General features: G+C 35.9%; 1 protein-coding gene across 50 annotated transcripts in view; it reads left to right on the top strand.

The window, feature by feature from the left end:
- PIGN (phosphatidylinositol glycan anchor biosynthesis class N) overlaps positions 1–25,922 on the top strand; it is a 186,936-nt gene that overhangs the window by 28,943 nt on the left and 132,071 nt on the right. For 32 of the 50 annotated variants that reach the window (XR_011421092.1, XR_002809990.2, XR_011421100.1 and 29 more), the window contains 7 exons: positions 3,303–3,427; positions 4,535–4,665; positions 5,586–5,702; positions 8,078–8,118; positions 11,233–11,292; positions 12,545–12,637; positions 13,320–13,375. Coding sequence is in view for 38 of the 50 variants with exons in the window: in XM_070221147.1 (XP_070077248.1) it covers positions 3,303–3,427; positions 4,535–4,665; positions 5,586–5,702; positions 8,078–8,118; positions 11,233–11,292; positions 12,545–12,637; positions 13,320–13,375 (623 nt within the window). In the remaining 12 variants the exon portion in view is untranslated. The remainder of the gene's footprint in view (positions 1–3,302; positions 3,428–4,534; positions 4,666–5,585; positions 5,703–8,077; positions 8,119–11,232; positions 11,293–12,544; positions 12,638–13,319; positions 13,376–25,922) is intronic. The other 18 variants (XR_011421094.1, XR_011421095.1, XR_011421096.1 and 15 more) reach the window with 1 other exon arrangement.

The following is a 25,922-nucleotide window of genomic DNA, read 5'->3' as shown; positions in this document are numbered from 1 at the left end:
AGAAATTAAGTGCTCAGTACCTTCTTTCGTAAACTCTATTTCTTTTTTCAGGATCTTTTTCCTTGAAATTTTCTTTTTCATTTAACATACACTTTTGTCAACAGGGAAAATTTGCAAGTTAAATAAAATCTCTTTAAAAAAATTAACAAATTACTTTGTTAATTATCACTTCTTAATATAATCTGCTTATGTTAGCACCTACTTAAAGGCCCTTGGCTTCTAATTTCATATACATAGCTAAAAATGCTCCAAAATCATGGATTTGATTCCTTGTGGATGGGCAGGTATAGCTGGTGGTTGGCCTGATGTTATGTCTTTTTTCCTTTCTTTATTTCAACATTGCTAGTATTGGTGAGATGACAGTGAACATAAAAAAAGATTTGCCCAGGGCTTCATAAAATATGGTAGAGAGATATCTATTAATCGAGTAATAACAAAAATATGAAATTATCAACAATGGTTAAGTGATATGAAGGAAAAATACAGAGACTAAGAATATGTCAGTAGAAAATTCTGATCTAGACTGAACAGTTAAGGGAAGGCCTTCCTGAGGATTTTGAGTTGATCTCTGAAGTGTAAGAACCAAAGAAATGGATGCGTCTGGATTGCACGTGGAGAAGAGTATTTCAGACCAACAACATTAGGTAAATCTTGGCCTCTATCTTGGGAACACTGCCTGGGAGTAAGGTCTGAGATAAGGCTAGAGAGGGAGTCAGGCGTCTCACCTGGACATTGTGTCCTGGCCAGAGACTCATGCTTGATTCAAGCCAAACAGTTTACAGATCCCTGCACCTTTTCACTCACTTTTTTTTTTTTTTAATTGTGGTAAAATACACAAACAGAAAATTTGCCATGGTGGCCGATTTTAAGTGTACATGTTCAATAGTGTTAGCTATATTCTCATTGTAGTGCAGCTAATCTCCAGAACTTTTTCATCTTGCAAATATGAAGCTCTGTACTCATTAAACAACAGCTTCCCATTTTCCCCCTCCCCTAGCCCCCGACAACCATCATTCTGCTTTCTGTTTCTTTGTATTTGATTACTCTAGATACCTCATAAAAATGGAATCGTACAGTATTTGTCTTTTTGTGACTGGCTTATTTCACTTAGCATGATATCCTTAAGGTTCATCTATGTTGAATCTCTTTGCTTTTTAAAACTCAGTTCGTGTATCATCTCCTTTATTAGGTCTTCCAGACTTTCCTTTGCTTTACCCCACTTTCAGTTCGGCTTAGATCACCCTCTTCTCTATGCCTTAATACCTCTTAGTACTTTATGGTGCGTTACCATAATTGTTGCTACATTGGCATATCCCCCTTCAGTCCTATGTGCCTCTTGTTGGCAGAGATACTTTTTCTCACTGTTAACTCTAAATTCCTATCAAGGAATTGTCTGGCACATAGTACATTTATTAATTTAGATTAGGTTCAGCTTTGTGTAATAGGAAAAGAAAATAGCTTAATAATGTACTTCTATCTCAGTAAAGATAGTAGGCAGCCCAGGATTAATGCAGCCCAGCACTACTGCAGCCCAGGATTGCTATAGTGGTTCCACAGTGTCTTTAAGACCCAGGCTCCTAAATTTCTCCTCTCTCCTCAGAGCGTGAGTTTTATCTTCAAAGTTGTCTCTTGATCCAGGAGATGCTAGAGTTCCAGCCATTATTTCAATGTTTTAGGACAATAGTACAAGGAATCAAAAAGAACCTTTTCTCCTACTAAATTATATTTACTTCAAAGAGCCTTAAGTCCATGTAGCCTTTTGACTGAAATGTTTGACTTGAATCTCATTGGCCACAACCGCAAAGGCACATCTAGCTGTGAGAGAGGATGGGAAATATGTTGGTTTTGAGCATTGAGATTCCCATAAAATCAGAGGTTTTTACTCAGAGAGAAAGGAGAGTGCATGTTGGGGTAGTCATCTAGCAGCTTCCTATGATGCCTAGTAAATATTTGTTGAGTACAGAAATGAATGAGTGCCTTTGAACACAGGGGGGCTGAGAAAAAGTGGGGGCTGATGGGTATAAGTATACTGAGTATTAGCAAAGAAGCTAGGAGTATATTTCACCTCTTATGTCCAAAAGACCAACTTTGTAAAAGGCAATAGAAATCTAACGGGTTGAGCTCTGTAAGATTAATATTTCATAACTTTCCAATCTTGTGTCCATATATGAATGAATAGCACTTTTTACATAGCTGAATATTTTTCACCAGTCATGGAACAAATTATAAATTTGACTCAAATTCGGTTGCTAAGTTTTTTTGTTTTTTGTTAGCTTTCAGTTGTATCTTTAGAATTTAACTCCTTTCTTTTGAAGAACTTGCCATTTCCATCTAGATTTAAAATTTCTTGGGTCTAAGTAGAATGTATATGAAAGTTAGGAGGCAATTTTTTGCTTTTCAGGAAGATGGTAGCAGGTTACATATTATGTTTTTATTCTTAAATAGCTAGTTTGTTTAATGGCACCATTTGTAATATTCATAATAGTGAAGAATAATTTGAAAAAATACTTAAGACTTTTCTGGGAAAGTTAAACATCTCTTGTTATTAAAGTTAACGTCTTTTATAGTTAGAGACATTTATGTGAGCAGTAATTATATATCTTGGCATAGCCTGTTGACTTATTTAAAATAACTTAAAAGTACTCTCCGCAGGTACTTACTTATGTGTTCATGTGTATAGAAGTCCAGGGTGAATCCTTTGTCTTAGAAGGGCTTTATGAATCCAGTTGATTGTTATAAAATTGATATAATAATTTTTGAACCATATTTCATTAAGCGGACATTTTTGTATCACACGATGTAAAGAACAGATTCTAGTCCTTTGGCAAAGGTAATAGTGAGGAGGCTGTTCCTAATGCTCTAAGTGAGAGGTTATGCTTGGACTAGGGTGGGAACAGACAGGACAACAAGAAGTAGTCCAGCTCTGAAAACATTTAAAAACGATAGAGCATTTCTAAACTGTTGCCACTAGTACTTTTTTATTTTTGACTCTTAAAATATTTCTTCAATCTGCTGCATTTTATTCAGTGTTGTGAGATCTTTGTGAAATCAAGATCCCCTTTCTGTTACCTTTTTTTGGGCTAATTATAACATAGAAAATAGCTCACTCATTCATTATTTGAACAGAGATGTATAATGTGACAACAAGTACTTTGTGTTGGGAGGTCCTGAGGACAAATTTAAACCAAATAAGATAATTTAATTTTATAGTTATGTATAAATTTAATTAGATGTTTTCATCAGAAGTATTTTTTAAATAAAATAAATAAACTAAATTTTTTTAACTGATTTGTTGCATACAGGAATTCTTTCGTGCTGCCAGAAACAACCAATCTTTGTTTTCTAAACTAAACGAAGAGAAAATAGTTTTTTTCTTACATTTATTAGGAATAGATACAAATGGACATGCTCACCGACCATCATCGAGGTAATTTTAAAGCTTTGTTTAATTTCAAGTTTTTGAGGGAAACAGCTGTTCTGTTTGAACTTTAAAGTATTATGTTTTCTTTTTAATTAGCACAACAGAATTTATATTTTAAACAACTCTAAAGTAGAGTCAGTTCTCAATGATATGAGATGTAGTATGATATATTGGCTAAAATCACATGTGCTGTGGCCAGACTACACATTAACATAAGTAAAATAGATCTTGTACATATATTCCATATTCTTAATTTATCAAGGCAGAGAAAAAAAACCTATATACTATATATTTTGGTAAATCTTGAAATAAAAAGCATTTTGTGGTGTTAATATTTATATCACAAAAAGTTGTAATTAGCTATTCCTTATGTGTTCCATTTAATCAGTATCGTGTCTAGCAAATAATTGTATAAAGTTTTGTATGCTGTATTTCAGTAGCATTCCTTATGTAGAACAGCAAATATTTTTCTCACTTTTGCAGACCATGAGAAAGAGGAAGAATCCACGTTATGCTTTTATTCTTTATTTCAAATTTGTTTTAGCTTAGTCTAACTGTAACTGTAGAGTCTGTTGGTCCCCTGCCAGTAATCAATACCTCAGCTCCCCTTCTTTAACTTGATGCTCTGTTGTAAGTGATGGAATTCCTACCAAACCAACTTTGTTCAACTGTTTGGGGAGCTTAAATATAATTTGTTCAAAACATTATATTATATTATCACACACATTCTAGGGGATGAAAATATTCTATACTTGAAACAGTGATACTTACCTATTAATGTGGCAAGAACAATATAGCTTGCGTTATGAGAGATATGAAATTGAAAGTCATCCTTATTGCTTTTGAGACTTAAAAAGTATTCATTAAAATGTATTTGCTAATCAGTACTCTCCTTTTAAATCATTTATGAAAACTATTTCAGATATTTTTGCTTTTTTAAAAGAAAAAAACTATTTTTAACAATCTAAAGAGTTCTGACTTTAAAATATTAAAGATGAAATCTAGAAGTATTTCAGGAGTTATTGACTTTGAATGTAATGAGTTCATGTTGAATAAATTTGATTTTTCAAAATTAATATTATTTAATTTGCTCTTCTGTTTCTTTTTAAACAGGGAATATAAGGACAATATTAAAATAGTCGATGCAGGAATAAAAGAAATTGTGTCTATGTTTAAACATTTTTATGGAAATGATGGGAAAACAGCATTTGTCTTTACGGCTGACCATGGAATGACAGACTGGGGTTAGTCTGTCTTTAAACATCATGTACTTTATGATTAAAGTAGTGTAAATGTAGCTTGCAGGTATCTTATCATATTGAAGAGGATTAGATGTCTTATATGCAAAGTGTCTAAGTATAATTGTATACTTAAATGTTAGTGTAAAAAAGACTAATCTTATATAAAAATCTTTCTTCTAACTATAAAAGGAATTTATTTTCATTTAAAATGAGAAATCTGAGAACAGTCTGGAGAAGAAAACAACACATACCTCATATTGATCTACCCAGAGTTAACTGCATGTGTTGGTAAAGGGGGTGAGGGTAAGGTGGGATTAGTGGGGGGCCAGGACTCCTGAAAATCCACACTAGAGGAGCCCGTCCTCCCTGTGAGATTCCTGAGGCAAACACAGTGGGTGCACACCCAACAAAATAAGGCAGGGTGAGGTGTGCGCCCCCAAATTCCAATACAGAATTCCAGAATTGTAGCCCTGTAAAGGGCTTTTGGCTACTCCAGCCAGAGTAGTCTGGAAGAAAAGCATCTGGAGACATTGCCGTCCTCTCCAGAACAGACCTGGCCTCGACTGCTTGCCCCAGACTTGGGTGGTTACTCCCCGAAAGAGCTTTCCCTGTTCTTTCGCCTCCTGCGCTCCTCTGGTGCTGTCTCCTCTAAGTCTTATTGTTCTTCTTTTTCTTTCAACCAGAGTCACCCAACGGAAGTTCTGCTTTTTGTTTTTGCCTGTTTGTTGTTGATGCTCCGACTTTCAGTGGGAATATTTTAAAACTAATTGTCATAGAGAGTCGCAAGCCTTTGGGAGTGGTGGTGGCTGGAGTTAGCTATATATGGATTAACTCTTTAAAACTGCATATTTAAAAGACTAAATATTTAGGTGTAAGTTAGTTCTTATACACTTGTCTTATTACTCTTGGTGTCTTATTTGTAGGTGTCCATGGGGCTGGTCATCCTTCAGAGACTTTAACTCCTTTTGTCACTTGGGGAGCTGGAATCAAGTATCCCCAAAACGTATCAACTCAGCAATTTGAAGATGCGTTTTTGAAAGGTATGAACATTTATCTTCATTGTTTTTATAAATATGACATTTTTCAATAAAACCAAAATTTAATTTATAAAGAAATACTTTTCAAGTTATAGTTTTCACTTTGATATTTGTGTCATTACTATTTCTGTGAATTACTTTTGTATGATTCCTATTATTTGGTTTATAATATTCAGCTTGAAGTATACAGTCTTAGTTATTTGCCTTATGAAAGTTCAAGGATAAATTATACTGTTGCTTTTTTTCACAAGTCTTATTATCACTGGGATTTAGATTAAACCCTTGAGTCAGATCTTACTTGCAAAGGCTATCAATCAGATAAATCACACATTTGTCACAGTTGATGTGTCACAACTGGACAGATTTTGCCCCGTCTCTAATACTTTTGAAGGCTCTCTGTGGTGCCCGAGCCTCTCTTGTTTCTCAATCCCTGAAGAGAAGGACTTCCTTTTTCCTGGAGCTCTGCTTATTTTGTAAGGTAAGGTTTTTTTCAGAGTTCCAAAGGTTTTGCTAACTGGACAAAACAAATTCCTCTCAGATGCCTTACTCTGGATTAACTGCGTCAGACTCACCCAAAGCACGTGTTAAACGTACAGATGAAAGAAATGCCGATTTCCAGATGTTGTCACTCGAGGTTTTGATTCCATGAGTCTGGATGAGGCCTAAATATACTTTTTTTAAACCTTCTCCAGGGGTTTGGACTCACAGCTGTGTTTAGGTATTTCTATCATAAAAGATTCTTTTTGGTTTGTATAATAAAATTTTCTTAGACTCTTTCTTTTTTGGATTTATTTTTTTATAGAGATATAATTCTCATATCATAAAATTCATATTTTAAAAGTGTACTTTTTTTTAGTAGATTCACAAGATTGTACAATCACCTCTACTATCTAATTACAAAATATTTCATCCCTCACCCCCCCCCCCCCCAAAAACCCTCATCCATTAGTGGTCACTCATTATTTCCTCTCCCCATCATCTGGCAACCATTAATCCACTTTCTGTCTGTGTGGATTTGCCTGTTCTGGACATCTCATATAAATGGAATCCTTCACTGTGTGGTCTTTGTGTCTAGCTTCGTCCACTTGGCATAACATTTTCAAGGTTCATCTACGTTGTAGCATGTGTCAGTAGTTTATTTTTTATAGCTGAATAATATTCCATTGTATTTATATACCATATTTTATTCAGTAATCTTGTGGACATTTGCATTGTTTCCACATTTTGGCTATTATGATAATGCTGCTGTGAATATATGTGTAAAAGTTTTTGTGTGGACATGTGTTTTCATTTCTCTGGTGGTCACCTAGGAGAGGAGTAAATGGGTCATATGTAACTCTAGGTTTAGTTTTTTGCAGACCACCAAACTGTTTTCCAAAGCAACTGCACCACTTTATATTCCTGTGCCCTGTGGTAAATGGATTAGATTGGGTCTAAATAGAAGTTAGATTAAATACTATGTTTGTGCTTAAGAGAGAGAACTTTATTTTGGCATTTGTTTTCTCAGTGAATTAATGCTTTAGAATCATATGACTTTAAGAATCATTACAGAAATAATGTATTTTTTCTCATAGGAATATTGAATATTGTAAGTTATAGAGAAAGGGAGTGTGTAGTTTTTCCTCAAGTGATAAGTGTGAATTTTTAGTAACTGACTAGTAGGAGCAGGAACATATTTTTAAACTTTATTAGCTTATTAAAGGAAATTTCATCATAAAAATATCTTAGAACATTTTTGGTAATATATCTTAAAGTCGTTAGATCAAGACATGGTCTCTCATAATCATTTGTTTTGATTACTATTTATTGAAATTTCTGAATTTATGTGTAGAAAAATATAGGAATGAGGTTATCTTTGAAGGCAGTTTTAATAGCAACTGACTATACTATTTTAACATTTGGAATTACTGACAATAGGAAAACCACAACCACAGCTACAGTTTTAAGTATTTTGCAAGCAACTGCGTTACAGAAAAAAGAAGAGCTGAGATGGACTAGCAGACTGTCGGTTGCGTGGTTCCTCTCTACAGGATTGTAATTAGTTGTGCTCACGCTGACACTTGTTATCACTGTGCCTTTTACTCCCATCTTTCCATCTTGGAAAGACGGAAACAATTATCTCCAATTGAGCATTTTGAAAGTTTGATAAATCGTTGCAGAAAACACCAAATATTTACTTTTCAGTTATTCTTTTAAAATTTTAGTTTTAAAAATCTACAGCTCTGCCTTTTTAAGTACTCTTTTTGTTCATATCAGGCTTAAAATAGACTTTTCCAATACTTTTGTTTTCCATTAAGCATTGACCACTGATAGTAATGAAATGATTTATTCTTTTAAAAATCTTAACATCAGCTCTTGTGTTTAACTGTATCTTTCAGAATGGAAATTGGAGAACTGGAAGAGGCAAGATATCAATCAGGTATTCATTTCAATTTAATCACATTGAAATTTAATTTTAACTCCTATAAGAAGTTTAGACAAAAAAAATCTGAAAAAAGATATTAATAGTAATGATGATAAAGGAGTTTTCAAAGCATTTCTGTTACTAAGGGAAATCTTTTTAGTGCAAATATTTCAACCCAGCTAATCTCTCCTTTGGCAAAATAAAAAAAAAGCCTCAAGTAAAACTAAAAGGAGGGGCCTGCCTGGTGGCATAGTGGTTAAGTTCATGCCCTTTAAGTTCCTTCAGTGGCCCTGGGCTTCCTGGGTTTGGATCCAGGGCGTGGACCTACACACTGCTTTTTGGACCATGCTGTGGAGGCATCCCATGTACAAAATAGAGGAGGATTGGTACAGATGTTAGCTCAGGGCAAATGTTCCTCCAACAAAAAGAGGGAGATTGACAACAGATGTTAGCTCAGAGCCAATCTTCCTCACCAAAAAACCCCACAAAAAACTAAAAGGAGAAGCCTCCCTCAAAATAACACTGGCTAATTAAAGAATTATTATGTAAATTGAAATATGCATACCTGTTAAATTTCTGTGTTTTCTTGTCATGGTTCCTTTGCTTAGTTGCTTTAAGCACAGATGTAATAAAACCCCGTTATGAGTTTCCTTCCTGTAGTATGTCAGTTACTGTTTGTTTTTATTAACATGTATTTTATCTTTAATTCTACCCAGGATCTTTACAAATGCAATGGGAAAAAAGTGATGAGTATACTCAGCTAGAAACCTTAGATTACAGGAAAATGCATGGCTAACCTAATCGAGTTAGACTGGTAACATTATCTGTAAATGTGAAGCGCAGAATTTTCTTTGTTGAAGATATGCTATGTAAACAGCCATTTTCACTGTTTGTGGAAGGCGTGGCATGACTGGTATGTGGCCTCCAAAGCGGCAGGAATATTTTTAGCTTCTCCAGGTCACCCACAAGCTGACATTTCTTACTGTGGTAGATAAACCAAGGTCTCGAATCCCATTTTCAGGCCTGTGATTGCAGAAGCCTGTTCTTTCTCAGCATATTAAGAATGTTCTCTTCTCTCAGGATGGATGCATATTACCCAAATAAAAGAAAATGTATAAAATCAGAATAGCAACTTATTAATTTGCAATAAAAATCACTGTCAAGAGGATAGGAATAATTTGAAGGCCGTAAAACAAGAACATGTTTTACTTCTAGCCACACCGGATTATAATCAAAAACTGGATATGGATTCAGCTATTGCTCTCTGAATATTCCTACTTCAGATCAACATTAGATGAGAATTTCTTTATTCATTTCTCCCACCAGCATTGTTATATGACGGCAGTGTGTTTAAACATTGTGCAAACGTTAACCTTAACTTTAAAACTTTAAAACATCAACATTAAACACTGTGTAAGGGATATGATGGTGAGTAAAAGCAAGCATAATCCTTGCCCTGGGCAACTTATAGTTTAGGGATGAAAACAGATAATAATCAAATCATTATGCAAATAAATGTAACATTATAGCTGTGAAAAGTACTACAGAAGAGGCATGTGACCCCGTGAGAGCATAGAGTGGATGTATCTGGTAGATTGTGTGATCAGCAAAGGCTTCCTGAGAAACTGAGGATTGAGCTGAGATTGAAGAATCACTAGGAGTTACCAGGCCCAGGCAGTAGGAGAAGGCCTTTCCAGGCAGACGGAGCAACATGTGCACAGAGCTCTGGTAAGAGGGTACTCAGGATGTCAAAGGATCTTGAAGGAAACTGGTGTTCGGAGCAACAGAGACTGTAGTGTGATATGAGGCAGAAGAAGGTAGGCACTAGACCACACAGGCCCTAATGGGCCTTATGGACTTAATCCTAAAGCTCAGGGAAGCCCTTGAAGCATTTAAAGGCTGGAGGGTGACGTGATCCGATTTAATGTGGAAGGATTGCTGTGGCTGCAGCTGGAGAACAGATTACAGGAGGCCCAGTGGATTCTGGGGGATAGAGACAAGGCGATTAGGAGGCTGTTGGAGTTTTCCAGTTTTTTTGTACTTAGATGGAAAAAGTAAGAAGGACTGAGAGCCCAGGACCAAACTCCAGCTTTAAATGGGGGACTAGAGAAGGTATCTGGAAAGAGCCACAGTGAGATTGAAGACTCTCAGTGGAGTGTGATGTTACAGAGGCCGGGAAGCGAGAGGTCTACACAGTGCTTTTGAGAGGTCAACTAATTATAATAACCACAACAGCAGTGGTGGCCACTATTTATTGCAGGAATAGTACATGCCAGGTACTTTATAAATTTAATCTCATTTAATCATGCCATAGCTCTATAAGGAAGAAACTTTTATTTTTTAACTGGTAAGGAAACAGAGGCATTGGAGAGGTTAAATAACCTGCTCAAGGTCTCAGAGTTTGCAAGCCAAGGGCATTCTGACATCCAGGCAGTTTACTGCCTGAAAAATTGTGAGGACTAATATAAAAGCCGTCAATTAGATTTAGAAAAATGGAGGTTATTAGCTCTCTTAGGAAAGGTGGCATGTGGGATGATAAAGGGTTAAAGCAAGTGAGAATAGGGGAGGAGTGATGGGGAGATGAGGAAATGGAGACAGAAAGCATGAACAGCTCTTCTGGGAAACTGTCCAAGATGGTCTTTGGGATCTTTTGTCTAAAGATCCTCTTGTTTGTTTTATATCTTTTCTGGACTTCACTAGTTGGCCGAACCTCCTTCTGATACATGCTTTTTTTCTTCAGTTAATATATACATTTCTCCAGTTAAAATCTGATGTTGCTATTTGTTATCTGTCTAGTTAAGGCATACTTTTTGAAATACTGAGAAACTGTTAATAAAGTGGTGAAGTTCTTGGTTACTAGGGTAAGTAAGTTTTTGTTTTAGTATGTTTTACATTTGGGGCTCTTAATGATTTCTTTTCAAATTTACTTTTTCATAAGTTCATGTACCTCTAGTAAAGGACATTTTTAGAGATCACTATCTAGTTTCACTATCTAGTTTGTATTAAATAAACGTTTGAAGGTAATGGATTATAACAAATATCACGGTTATATTCCAAAATACAGTCGCATTAAATTACTTAAGGTTGATGTCTATAGACTTCTTAGAATTGAACTTTTCCTGTTTGTAGGCTGATATCGCACCATTGATGGCTTCTCTTATTGGAGTTCCCTTTCCCCTTAATTCAGTGGTAAGGAATAAAATTTTCTTATCAACTCTCAGAATAAAAGAAAATTACTGTACAGTAAAATTTACTTTTTATGTGTTTCTGGATAATCTTCAACTATATTTAAAACTGTATTTTCCTTTATATTTCTTTTTAAATATGTAATACCTCATAATTGTGTATGTGCTATAGTCTACAACATGGAACACAAGCCTAATAGCTTTTCTTTAAAATTTTGTATTTTCTAAAATGTATACAGATTTATATCTTTGTATTTTAGTTATGTGATGGAAATATATAAATAATTTTTGATTGCAAGAAGCAGAAATGAATCCATTTAAAGGAAATTTATAAGCAGGAATTGGTGATTCACTGAATCAAAGGGGTGTTCAAAAACCAGGCTTGGAAATGAACAGGAACCAAGAGAGCTCCAGAGACTTGAAGAAAGAACCAAACCGTGGTCCTCTGGCAGGGCTGGTCTGCTCAGGGCCCCGACACTAGGGGAGAGCAACACTGCACCTGTTGTACTGCTGTGCCTTGGCTCTCCAGAGTCATATTCCAGTGCTAACCATCTGAGTGGTGTAGCCTGGGCTATTTGTCTGCCCTTCAGTAAGGAAAGGCAGGGCCGCATTTGAGACCCACTACGCTATATCCACGGGGGAGATTTCTCAACATAGAATGGTAATGCTGTTAAGAATGGGAACGGGATGCTGAAAATCCGAAAAACAAACAAACAAGTCTATTCCGTCCAGCCATTCTTATTAGGTCTTCAAATAAAACTTTAAAAGAATAATGTCATCTATCTCAGAACTCCAAGTAGTATGACCGCTATAGTCGTAAGGGTGTGTGTATGTGTGTAATGGAAACAAAAGTTTCACAAGACAATCCTTACTCTCATTATGCACAGTATACTCTCATATTTCTTATTATGTCTTTTTTTCTTTGAAGTATGCTGGCTGTGGCCCACCATAGTGAGTTTTTGTGTGTGTGCGAGAACTTAGTTCCTTACTGCCTAGCACATAGTAATCTTTCAATAGACATTAGATTTTTTTGAACTTAATTCATCTCTTTTGCTTTATTTTATTATGTCTACTTTGTGAGAAAAATAATAGAACATTTTTCAGTTACAGTTTTAAGACAGATTTTTTAATTATTCTACTAATTTATTTGTCCATATGTCTTATCTTTATTGCTTCCTTTTAAAGTCTATTTTGTCTTCTAAGAATAGCCTGAGCTTTGTTAATACTAATATTAAACCACTGTTGGTTTTTCACAGGGGATCCTTCCTTTGGATTATCTTAACAACACTGATCTCTTCAAAGCGGAGAGCATATTTGCAAATGCCATACAGATCCTTGAACAGTTCAAGGTAAAACAAGACTCACACACAAAATTGGACACTACTACAATTTTAAAATGGAATATATTAAGTAAAAATATTTGATTTTGTGTTTTAAGAGATGGTTTCCTATAATTTATTATCTTTAAACTTTGTGTATTTGACTATTGTCATAAGTTTCACATTTCTGAATGTGAATTCAAGTTCCATGAATCACTTTGAGGAGTGTCTCTAATTGTAAGACCACCACACATGCTTATAAAGACTACAAACCAAGTCTTTATCGGTTGGAATTTGCCTCATAGAAGTAATATTAGAAATTACAATATTTCTTGTCATTCCATGTACATTATTACAAGCATGAGGAACTTAAAGATGTGACCATTTAACTGAAACTTTCTTTTATTCTTAATACTGTTACTGCAGCTTGGCTTATTTTGTTTTCTAAGGGTTAAAGAGGTACAGTTTAATTACAGTACAGTATGTTATTTTGCAGGCTTGATATGCTTTATTCTCAGCTTATTGTGATAGTGTGATAATGTTGAATTTTTCTTTAAATAGTTGTGAAAAATATAGTAAAACGAAATTCCGTTTATTTTCAAAGTACTTAACCATCCCTGAAGAACTACTTTCATAGATGTTTATATTTCAAAATGAAATGAGTTAATTTCTTTCTCTTTTATAATATAGTATTTTCATACTTGGTTCCCAGGTGAAAATGACTCAGAAAAAAGAAGTTACTTTATCATTTTTGTTTACACCGTTTAAGTAAGTCTCTTATATTTTTTACTAACTTGTAGGAAAAACTTTTTCAGTGAGTTTGAATGGTGACGGGATAGATGAGTTTCTTAGAAACTTTATCTTTTTTGCGTACATTAGTGCAAATTCCAAAATGAAAGCTGCTGTTGTTTTTGTAAGTAATGGGCCGGATGCTTGAACGGCTGGTAGAGGAGATATAGGGGTGCAGGGAAATATCGGAAACATTAAGGAGATAAATTCACCTGGCCTTGACTGGGAAGGTGTGGGGGCTGTTGGCTTGGATGGTTGGGAAGAATGCTGGTACCAATATGGCTTATAGAAAGAAAGAAGAGCTAGTTTGAGAGGCAGGGATGAATGTTCCTGAGTTCAGCTTCCACTTGAAGATATCACTTAATTAGTTAGAAATAGGAACTTGGATCTCAAGATAGAGAGGAGAGTTGGTTATGAAGATTTTGGAACCATCAGCATAAGGATGGTCGCAGCTGTAGGGAGGGTGTAGAAAGTGACAAGAAATGGCCAGTGATCCAATTCTGGGAAACACTGGCAACTACTGGGCGGGCAAAGAGGAGAGCAGACTTTGGTGGGCAGCAGATTTTGCTGTCCCAGATCCCAGAAAGGTGTGTTTTCCTTGAATCAGGTACGGGAGGTCTGAGTCACAAACCTGGCTCTGCACCGCTGACTCGGGCAGCTTGACTCAACCTCCTTGAGGTTCATTTTCGATTAGCGAGGATTCACATTTAACTGAGAAGGATTTTGCTCTTGACCAAAACAAACAGAAATTGTGTGAAATATGAGTGTTAGGGATATGATTGACTTCACTGGAATTATTTTTGACAACTTATATAGCACTAGTGTGGTATTCATAAACTAGAAAGGCTTAAATATGGTGTGATTGTATGTCTGACTTTCTGTGTATGTGTATGTATAGGAGAGTAAAAAAAGCAAAATTAGGATTTTTCAAGTTATGATCATATGAAATTAATTACCCTAAATATTATATACATCAAAAGTAAAATTACCTTTGAGGACTGTCCCCACTTAGAACTTTATTATCACATATGCTTATAAAGACTATAAGGAAAGTCTTTATTGATTGGAATTTGCCCCATATTATATCATTTACATATCATGTGTGTCTGTTTATTTATAATGTTGTGGTACAATCAGACCATAAGAAAATAAACAAATAAATGAACAACAAATATATTATCATTTCCTGGCGTGAAGAAAATACACAAGACATTCAAAGTGAGAATAACTGAGGGTTGCTTTAGACCAGCCACTGTAGAAAGACTGATCAGGGAAGTGCTTTTCTACAAGGAGTTCAAGTGCACACTACCCACCTGCTTCGACTTGGCCTGCTGGCTGACCACGAACTTCCCCTGCTCTGATGCTCAACATCTGCCTGCAGAGCCACTGCTAGCTCTGTGTCATCTGGGGGCCCAGCAGGATGCTTGATTCCCACCCACTAGCTCACCCACCCTGGAGCGAAGCTTACCAGCCTGGCCTGTAGACTAATCTGGCTGAAAATCACCATTTGCCAAAAGCCTGCAATGTGGCCAGAAAAGCCGAAGATAAAATGAAGAATTGACACTTGAGGAAATGGATAATTTAAGGGACAGAAAAGAACTTAAAAATATTAAAATCCTCACAAATATTTGAGAAACTATTGTATCCATAAAACAAAAAGCAGCACAAACTTTACAAAATGAGAAAGGTACAGGATGCATTTTTTTTTATTGAGTTAATGATAGGTTACAATCTTGTGAAATTTCAGTTGTACATTATTGTCTGTCAGTCGTGTTGTAGGTGCACCACTTCACGCTTTGTACCCACCCCCCCAACCCACCTTTCCCTTGGTAGCCACTAATCTGTTCTCTTTGTCCACATGTTTAAATTCCTCATATGAGTGGAGTCATACAGAGATTGTCCTTCTCTATCTGGCTTATTTCACTTAACATAATTCCCTCAAGGTCCATCCATGTTGCTGCAAATGGGACGATTTTGTTCTTTTTTATGGCTGAGTAGTATTCCATTGTTTATATATATATATACCACATCTTGGTTATCCAGTCCTCTGTTGATGGGCACTTAGGTTGCTTCCATGTCTTGGCTATTGTAAATAATGCTGCAATGAACATTGGGGTGCATGGAACTTTTGGAATTACTGACTTCAAGCTCTTTGGATAGATACCCAGTAGAGTGATAGCTGGATCATATGGTAGTTCTATTTTTAATTTTTTGAGGAATCTCCATACTATTTTCCATAGTGGCTGTACCAGTTTGCATTCCCACCAGCAGTGCATGAGGGTTCCTTTTTCTCCACAGCCTCTCCAACATTTGCTACTGTTTGTTTTAGTTATTTTTGCCATTCTAACGGGTGTAAGGTGATATCTTAGTGTAGTTTTGATTTGCATTTCTCTGATGCACAGTGATGATGAACATCTTTTCATGTGCCTATTAGCCATCTATATATCTTCTTTGGAGAAATGTCTGTTCATGTCTCCTGCCCATTTTTTGATCAGGTTGTTTGATTTTTTGTTGTTGAGTTGTGTGAGTTCTTTATATATTATGGAGATTAACCCTTTGTCAAATGTATGACTTGGAAATATTTTTTCTCAGTTAGTGGGTTGTTTCTTTGTTTCAATCCTATTTTCCCTTGCCTTGAAGAAGCTCTTTAATCTGATGAAGTCCCATTTGTTTATTCTTTCTATTGTTTCTCTTGTCTGAGAAGACATGGTGTCCAAAAAGATCCTTTTAATACTGATGTCAAAGAGTGTACTGCCTACATTTTCTTCTAGAAGCCTTATGGTTTCAGGTCTCAGCTTTAGGTCTTTGATCCATTTTGAGTTTATTTTTGTGAATGGTGAAAAAGAATGGTCAATTTTCATTCTTTTACATGTGGCTTTCCAGTTTTCCCAGCACCATTTGTTGAAAAGACTTTCTTTTCTCCATTGTATGCCCTCAACTCCTTTGTCGAAGATTAGCTGTCCATAGATGTGTGGTTTTATTTCTGGGCTTTCAATTCCGTTCCATTGATCTGTGCACCTGTTTTTGTACCAGTACCATGCTGTTTTGATTACTGTAGCTTTGTTGTATGTTTTGAAGTCAGGGATTGTGATGCTTCCAGCTTCGTTCTTTTTTCTCAGGATTGCTTTAGCAATTTGGGGTCTTTTGTTGCCCCATAGGAATTTTAGGATTCTTTGTTCTATTTAGGATGCATTTTTTGACAAAGGAAAATGCAACTAAAAACTTAGAAGTGATAAATTGTACAAGAATGGTCCAGGGCCAGCCCCGTGGCCTAGTGGTTAAGTTCTCGCACTCTGTCTCGGTGGCCCAGGGTTTTGCAGCTTCATATCCTGGGTGCGGACATGGCACCGCTCATGAGGCCATGTTGAGGCAGTGTCCCACATGCCACAACTAGAAGGGCCCACAACTAATAATATACAACTATGTACTGGGGGGATTTGGGGAGAAAAAGCAGAAAAAAAAAAGATTGGCAACAGTTAGCAGCTCAGGTGCCCATCTTTTAAAAAAAAAGAATGGTCCAAATGGGAGGCAAATCCTCCAGATTAGAATAGGAAGTGAATGTGTAGACCTCAAGTGAAATGAAATGAATTTTAAGTAATGTATGGATTGAGTAAGAAGCTGGAGGAAACACGATAACATATGTGGGAGGCGTACGTTTCTTCATCCCCCAAAACAATGACAATTGGAAACTTCAAGGAAAAGAAAACATTTCAAACTGTACAAGAAAGTGTGCTTCAAATATGAAGCAAACTAAGATGTGACATGATTTTGAACAGTTGCTGGGAGTATGAGAAAGGGAATTCATTTGAACATTGGCACATGGATAAAGGTTTCAATGAAATAGATGAGAAAATCTAATTATAGCATACAACTTTGCTACTCAGTGAACAGGATTTAAATAATCATAATAATGTAAACATTGGTTTTCAGCTTTTCGAGTCAAGCCTCAGACAAAGCAGGGAAGACATAATTATGATTATAGAATAAAATGCAAATGTTACCAACCTTGACAGTGTACAAGGTTATAGGTTGGAAGGCAGGCAGGGAAAAAAATGTAACTGGATTAATAGTGGTGCTGTTGTCCTCATAAAGTCAAATATGGAGATTCTGGCTACAGTCGAGAATGTAAGACAGAGGTTTAGGTATTAGATTGTTAAAGTGACTAACCAGCAAACAGAGGACGTAAAAATAGTCATATAACCACCTTGAGGTAGGAGGAGACAGCAGGAACAGCCAGAGTCAGCCAGGAGTCAACAGAAAGTGTCTCAGGTCATCAAGTCAAGAAATAGTAATAAAAGCACGTGATTAAGAAAACTGGAGGTAACTATCAGGTAACTAAAAAGAGACACATGGAAAAGCTTTTGTCTCTACGTTGAGGAGCTGAGAGATGAGAAGGGGTAGGGCAGGGATTTATTGGTTGTCATTGTGTCCTCTAGTGATTAAGGATTGATTCTGTCACCACTGTGGCTGGGGATCATTTTCAGTCAGGGAACCACACCATCCGTCTGTTGGTTGTTCATACTGTGGCGGCTGCGTGTTGCTGTGATGCTAAAAGCTGTGCCTCCGGTATTTCAAACACCAGCAGGGTCACCCACGCTGACAGGTTTCGGTGGAGCTTCCAGACTAGACAGAGTAGGAAGAAGGAGGTGGCCACCCACCTCCAAAAATATTGGCCATGAAAACCCTGTGAATAGCAGCAGAGCATTGTCTGATATAGTTCCAGAGGGTGAGAGGATGGTGCAAAAAGACCGGGTAGAGTTCCTCTCACCTATACACAGGGTTGCCAGGAGTCGGACTCCACTCAATGGTGTTAACAACACTGTGCCTTTCTGTACTGTTTTCGATTTTTAAAAATTATATGCATATATTGCTTTGACAAAACATTAAAAAAGAAACAAAAAATAGGTATTTTAAGCATTGGCATGAATCATAAATTCATAAAAATCATGGAAACGAATAAAAAAAATTTATTCTTCTATATATGTTTTAGAATCATCATCTTGAGTTATATGAGAAATTCTTTGGTTATTACACTGTATTTAGGAAGTAATTTTTAGAGGATTGACATTTTTACAATACTGAACATTAGTATCCAATATTTATTTACTTATATCTTCTGTTATGTTCTGTAGTAAAATTTTATAGATTTTCCCACAATATCTATTGCTCATTATTTTACTCTTGGATATTTTATTTCTATAATAAGTATTGTTCCTATTATATATGTTCAGTACACCAGGAAAAACAGTTATCACCATTTATCGTGTAAGTACAATGGACTCTTTATTTTTCTCTAATCCAATGAATCTTTTGTATTTCTACACCATGTGTTTTCTTCCGATCACCTTTATATGCACATCTAATGTCAGCACTGTCCACTTAGAAACTATATCAAGTAAACATTGGCACATAAACATCATAAAAGGTAAAGAATACTGTCATCACTTATCCTTTCTGCAAAACAGCTCAGGTTCTTGTTCAAACAACTGTGTGATGAAGCTCTTCCCTCTTGAATAAGTACCGTATTTCCTTTTTATTCTTAGAAATATATTGTTCATTCATCAATTCTTAATTTGAGAAAATTTATCTAGGATATTGATATCTAAAAATTCATAGTCTTGAGATTTTACTTACATGATCAATTTCACCAGCATCACTAGATTTTAGTTTAATAATATCTCTTTACCATTCTTCCATTGTCTTATTTAGTCTTCTATAGCATGAACAATTGATGAATAGTGTGATAATTTCTAGGGTGATGAAATAGCGAATATTTCAAGATATAGGAAAAATAAGATGCTAAGATCCTGGAACATATCTTAGATTTGTGAAAGTGTCCAGTGGATCCATATGGTAATTAATTACATATCATATTTTATCCTATTCTTTAAAAAATAAGTAAATTTTATCTTTGCTATTTTAAAGACCTCTAAGAAAGAAAAAAAGTTATGAAATATCTGTTCTAACAAATAGAACTGCTTGAAAAAGAAACAGTAAGCTAAAGTTGGGTCCTGTGGATCCTGATGCTATGCCAAGGGATGACCAGCAGGTGGAGCTATATGACTAGGCGAAGCATAAAAGTTTGCCTATATGTCAAAGTACCTTAAAAAGGAGGAAAGCCATTTTATATTTGAAAAGTGTGTGCTTTAGAAGCCAAAGTAAGACAAGAAAAACTTTAAAAGAAAAAAATGTCACGAAATGGGAAAAAAGCAAGAAAGATCTCTTAAAAGATATTTTAGAAAAAAATGAAAATGGGAAGGAGATATTATTCCTTGCCAATGGAAGCAAAAACATTCGTCTTTTATTAATAGTCACTATATAAATTCAGGGAACTTAAATAAATTTTAACAAAATATTTTAATCTATTTTCTACTAAAATTCAAGATACTTTGCTTCTTTTTAATATATTTGTTTCTTTTAGGCTGATACAGATTAAAGTTCCTCCCTTGGATCAAATTTAAACACTGATTTTAATGTGAATCCTTCCACCACTTCACCCATTTGATTTACCAATTATTTACTAGAAATATAATTTTCTGCCTAGAAACTGGCATTCTTCTTTAAAAATTTTAACTTTTATACATCACATACATACATAGGAAAATATTCATTGACTCAGTTATGTCATGAAAGATGATATAAGATTTTACATCACCGGTCAGTCTAAAGGGATGCAAATTATCTAGAAATAAAATAATTTTTATCCTGCTTTCTCTGACTTTATCTTCTTGATTTGTTTTTTCCCTTAATCTAAATAGATGCTCTAAAAAGGAGTGGTCTGGATATCACTATGTATCTCTAAGATATCATGTGTAAAGGGAAATATTTCTGTAATAAAAATCTGAGTAAAGAAGATATACTTGTTCAAAGGGCAGTATTTTAAGGAGATTTTGTACTCCAAACACTAGTTCACCCTAAATAATTGATGATAAAATTCTTGATAATCCTAAAACATGGTTTACTTTCTCTATAGTGTTCAAATAACTAAGGAACAAAGATGGAATGATAGCAATCACAGCAAAGAAAAGTGCACAATTAATTCTCATTTCTCTTTTCCCTTTTACTAAAGCGTAACATATTGATAATAGATTCTTTTAAAACGATGTTTTCAGTATAAAAGATTTAGTCAATAAAGGAAATTTTTTCATGCAAATTACCACTATGTAGAAATGTTGTCTTGCCATCATCATCAAATTTTGCTTCTGCCAAATTCTCTCTCTTCTCCCTCTTTGGGATTCCAGTTACATGTGTGTGTGTGTGAGAGAGAGAGAGACCTGATCACAGTGACTTGTATGGCTTTTTTAATTGTCTTTTCTGTATTTTCCATTCTTTCTGCTCTTCAAGGTGTAGGTGGGATATTTTCTACTGACCTATCTTCTAATAAAACAAATCTCTCTCTGTTTTGTCCAGTTTGCTGCTATTGAATTCTTAATTTCAGTTATTACCTTTTTTCAATTCTAGCATTTCCATTTTAGTTCATTTAAAAAATAGATTCCAGGGGCTGGCCCTGTGGTGTGTTGGTTCAGTTCATGCGCTCCACTTCAGTGGCCTGGGGTTTGCAGATTTGGATCCTGGGCGCAGACCTAGCACTGCTCATCAAGCCACACTGTGGCAGCATCCCACATAAAATAGAGGAAGATTGACACAGATGTTAGCTCAGCGACAGTCTTCCTCAAGCAAAAAAGAGGAAGATTGGCAACAGATGTTAGCTCAGGGCCAATTTTCCTCTCACACACACAAAAAAGATTTCAAGACTCAGCCACATGGCTGAGTGGTTGAAGTTCTGCGCGCTCCACTTTGGCAGCCTGGGTTCGCAGGTTTGGATCCCAGGTGCAGACCTACTCCACTCACCAGCCACGCTGTGGAGGTGTCCCACATACAAAAAAATAGAGGAGGATTGGCACAGGTGTTAGCTCAGGGTGCATCTTCCTCAGAAAAGAAAAAAAAGATTCCAGTTTTTTTTTTTTTTTTTGAGGAAGATTCGCCCTGAGCTAACATCTGTTGCCAATCCTCCTCTTTTTGCTGAGGAAGACTGGCCCTGAGCTATCACCCGTGCCCATCTTCCTCTACTTTATATGTGGGATTCCTGCCACAGCATGGCTTGCCAGGTGGTGTCATGTCCACACCTGGGGTCTGAAGCAGCGAACTCCGGGCCACCAAAGTGGAACGTGCACACTTAACCGCTGCGCCACCAGGCTGGCCCCAGATTCCAGTTCTTTGGTGCAATTTTCTGCCTTATTCTCTATTACTGAATATGTTAACCACAATTATTATTATTTTTTTTTCTGAGGAAGATTAGCCCTGAGCTAACATCTGTGCCAGTCTTCCTTTGCTTTACATGTGGGTTGCCACCACAGCATGGATGACAAGTGGTGTATGTCTGTGCCCGGAATCTGAACCTTTGAACCTGGGCTACTAAAGCAGAATGTGCCGAACTTGACCACTATGCCATGGGGCTAGCCCTCCTTAACCACGATTATTTTAAAGTGTGCACCTAACAACACTACCAATATCCATATTATTTGTGAGTTTGTTTCTGTTGTCTTTTCAGTTGATCCTGTTGTTTAGTCTGGTAGTTTGTAAATGAAGGCTTGTCACTGTGTACGGAAAGTTTTAGAAGCTCTGGATTATCTCATTCTCCAGAGGGGTTTCACCTTATCCTCTGACAGGCGCAGAGTGGTGGCTGACTCAAGGCTGTGTTGAGGTTTTGTTAACTCTGCTCCTACCTCTGGGTGGCCTCTGCCCTTGGAGTGTAGCCTCCAGTGATCTCAGTCGAAAGCTCGGTGTGTTATTTAGAGCCTGTCTTCTCTGGTGGCTCCTGAACACGAAGTTTTGTCTCTTATATATCTTGAGACTTCCAAAACTTCTCTCCTACTTTTCAGGGGCTTTCTTCTTAGCTTCTTGTCCTCTCGTCCTACACAGCTGAAGAATTCAGCTGAGGGTCAAGCTCACCTCCCTTTTCACCTCTCTTCTCACCAGGACTTGGCCTCTATTTCTTTACCTGAGTTCTCTATATGTAATAGAATATAAATTCTTTCTTATAAAAGTCCCTTCTCTCATTCTTTAAGACTTCATCTCAGAGTCTGTATTAAATTAATTCCAGATAACCTTCTTTTCATGTCCTTTTTTAAAATCTAGAATGAAAATTTTATATTATTCTCTTACCTTTCTTCTCTTGGGGTCCTCAAGTCCTGGCTGCATTGGCAGCCACACATTTTAACTTGTATGTCTGCAGTTTCATAAGATTTCCAGAGGCTCCACTGGGTTCCTTCCCTCCAGCCAGCAGCTCTGTGCCCAAATTCTCAGCTGCCTTGTGCCGAGAAGAAGAGTGGCAGATGTGCTAAGGGTTACAGTTCCTAGAATGTTGGATGGCTCCTCTGTGGCTTCCTTCTGTCTAGTATCTTAACCATTCAATTCTTGGTGGTCTCAGCAGCTCTCCAGTACCTTTAAATTGATTTTTAATTTTATTGTATCAGACTTTCCAGTTGCTCCTGGTGGGAGCATTGTATACCCAAACTTCTCCATCATAGCCAGAAGCTATGCTTAAATTTAATGTTTTCATTATTTTACTTAAAGAAAAACTTGTCAGTTAAATGTGAATGAAAAAGTAATGCATTAACACAATAAAAATTACGCAAACGATAATAAAAAGTTACCTCTCCAGTATTCCAGTCTTAGAGTCTTTTTCTCTGGAGGCAACGTTGCAGTTTCTTATACATCTGTCTATATATATCATGTGTACATATGTACATGTATGTATATATCCCTCTTGCTAACATATTTTAAATTTTAATTATGAAATACTTCACACGTGCTAAAAAGAATGGAGAATGTAACAAAAATCCTTGTACCCACAATCCAGGTTTAAGAAATGTTAACATTTTACCATATTTCTTTAGATCCTTTTTTCCTTAAGAAATAAAATGGTGTAATGTCATTGAATCCCTGTTTTTAAAATCTACCAGTTCTTATTATAATTCTCTTTTTTCCAATCAGTATGATTTTCAAGATTTATCATGTTCACATGTGCAGATGCCCTTCATTCATTCTAATTTACGTGTGTTATTCCTTAGATTACTCCCCTGCCAAACCCTCTTGTTTTGTTATTTGTTTTGTCTTTTTTACATAAATGTTAACATATTGTACCATATATTCTGGACTTTACTTTTCTCACAGAACTTGTTTATGGTTAAAATATGTGATAGTAAGATTTATTTTGCACCCCTTCCTGACTTATGGAAAAGTAAAAAAAAAATATATGTATATATATATTCATCTCAGAATCTGTATTAAAGTAATTCCAGATAATTGTATATAGGGGGACAAGTTTATGAGAATCTTTAATGTCAATGCTACAGTGAGGATTGTACAGAACATTTTGATGGATTCCAGACATATTCTGAACCTTTGGTATATCCCAAGATTTACATATAGTCTATTTAGGAAAAATAGAAATTAACCTGGTCTTGGTTTCCTTACCTAAGTACTCCATATATAACATAATATTTCATACCTAATATAATATAATATTTCACATACAATGTGTTACATACAACATAATGTAACATAAATGTTTCTCTTTAAAAAAGTTTCTTCTCTCATTGTTCTTAAGACTTCACTTGAGAACATGTATTAAATTAGTTTAAGAAATTTAGTTGCTGACAAGCTTTTTTTTCATCTTTTTATTTAATTTAGCAAATTGTTAGGTGCTTTAAGATTGGCAATGTATATTATTCTCTTATTTCTATTCCTTTTTTAGGTCTGCAATACTTTGATAGCATTTTACTCCATTAAGATTTATTGATTCGTTTTATGTGCTTAGCTCTTTGCTAAGTAATATTGTGGATAGTCATGGAAATAATTAATGGTCCACATGGAGGTTAAAATTTAATTGAAGAGAAATGAATTGATCATTAAACCACACTAAAGTGCTAATGGTTTGAGGTGAGATTTGGAGTGGACCATAAAGGATAACGAAGATTTGATTTTGGAAAGCAGAGAGGGGAGGATCTTTATGAACAAGAACTCAGATGTGAATACAAGAGGTGAAGAATGAAGAGTTTAACCATTCTATAGCTCAGGGTATACATTTGGGATAATGGGAAATTAAGTAGAATAGGAGATGGTCGTCAGTAGACCAAGAAGTTGAGAATTGATGAAGTAGATAGTAGGATGCCCATATCAATTTCAAGTAAGTTAGAAGATGCAATCAGCGTTTTAGGAAGCTGAGTGGATCAGAGCAAGGGGAGGGAGATCAAGTAGAAGGCCTTGAAGAAATTTGGAAAGTTCAACCAGATACAGCCTTCAGAGAGGCCTCTGCACTTTGGCCCAGTAGTTCCATTTTTAAGACTTCCAGGAAAGTATTCCAAAATGTGTGATGTCTGAAGAACAAAGAACTGGATCATGGCAACAATTTGAAGTAACTTGTTTTTTTTTCACATATTCCTGCTTCCTGCTACCTTTTTACTTCAAATCCCAGTGAGTCCAGGGATGGGGAATTTTCCTGCAGTCTGAAGCAGTGATTGGATTCCCCTGAATTGAAAGATGTGGAAGCCCCAGATTCTTAACCAGGGAACTCTGGAGGGTACATAGAGGAGCTTCTGGGGTTCATGAATTTTCTGAAATTACATGAAAGATTTCAGATTATTTATATTTTCTAGACAGAGAGTTTCAGTTTATGAAAGAACTCTGTGATCTCTCTCAAATTAATAACATCACTTAAAAGATTTACTTCCTACACATCTCAATCTTATCTCTTCAGAGACTTCTGGAACCAAATAGAAAGAAGCCAAGTGATTATATTATGTTGAACCATATGAAATTGCCAATATCTAATTTAGTAGTTTTGACATACAAAAATAGCAATTTCATATCATCTAACCTAATATATCTTTAAATAGCTTTTTTGTACTTTTTAAATATAAAGGTATTCATTTTAGGAGTGTAGGTGTTAGTTAAGCAGTATATTTTGTACTTAAATATACTTAGTTATTTCAATAAGGTAGTTATGTTCTGGTTATATTTCCTCAGTTTCTACATTCCATGAACTTAATACCTTTAGATATGTACCTTTTCAATTTATGCAATATTAGGAGTATTTCTCTTGTGTATTTAAGGTTTCTACTGTGGTAAAAGGACAGGGAAATGAAGGAAAGAAAAATGAAAGATAGGGGAACAGAAAAGGTATATGGTACAGTATAAGAATAGCAAATAGGTTCAAATTGTTCAGTAACTGACTATTGGTTAGGCTCTGCCCCGAGCTCCTCGGTAATGAAAATTCTTAGGCTCCTCTGGCTCAGGGGTACAAGGCGAGCGCCATGATGGATCTGCCTGTCTGCTGTGTCTGCCAATGAGCATGGAAGGGCTGTGCGGTGGACTCACAACACTAGTATGCTGTTCCATTCATTCTGTTGATCTAATCAGAATTTCTTTGTTAGCCAGAGTATTAACGTTTCTTCAAAATGATGGATTATATGACTATCATAAGTATAGTTTGGCAGTTAAAACTTTGAGTCAAGAACACCAA

The sequence above is a fragment of the Equus caballus genome, chromosome 8 (assembly GCF_041296265.1).
Source record: "Equus caballus isolate H_3958 breed thoroughbred chromosome 8, TB-T2T, whole genome shotgun sequence".
NCBI classification, from domain to species: domain Eukaryota; kingdom Metazoa; phylum Chordata; class Mammalia; order Perissodactyla; family Equidae; genus Equus; species Equus caballus.
This window is presented reverse-complemented; position numbering and strand designations above follow the sequence as displayed.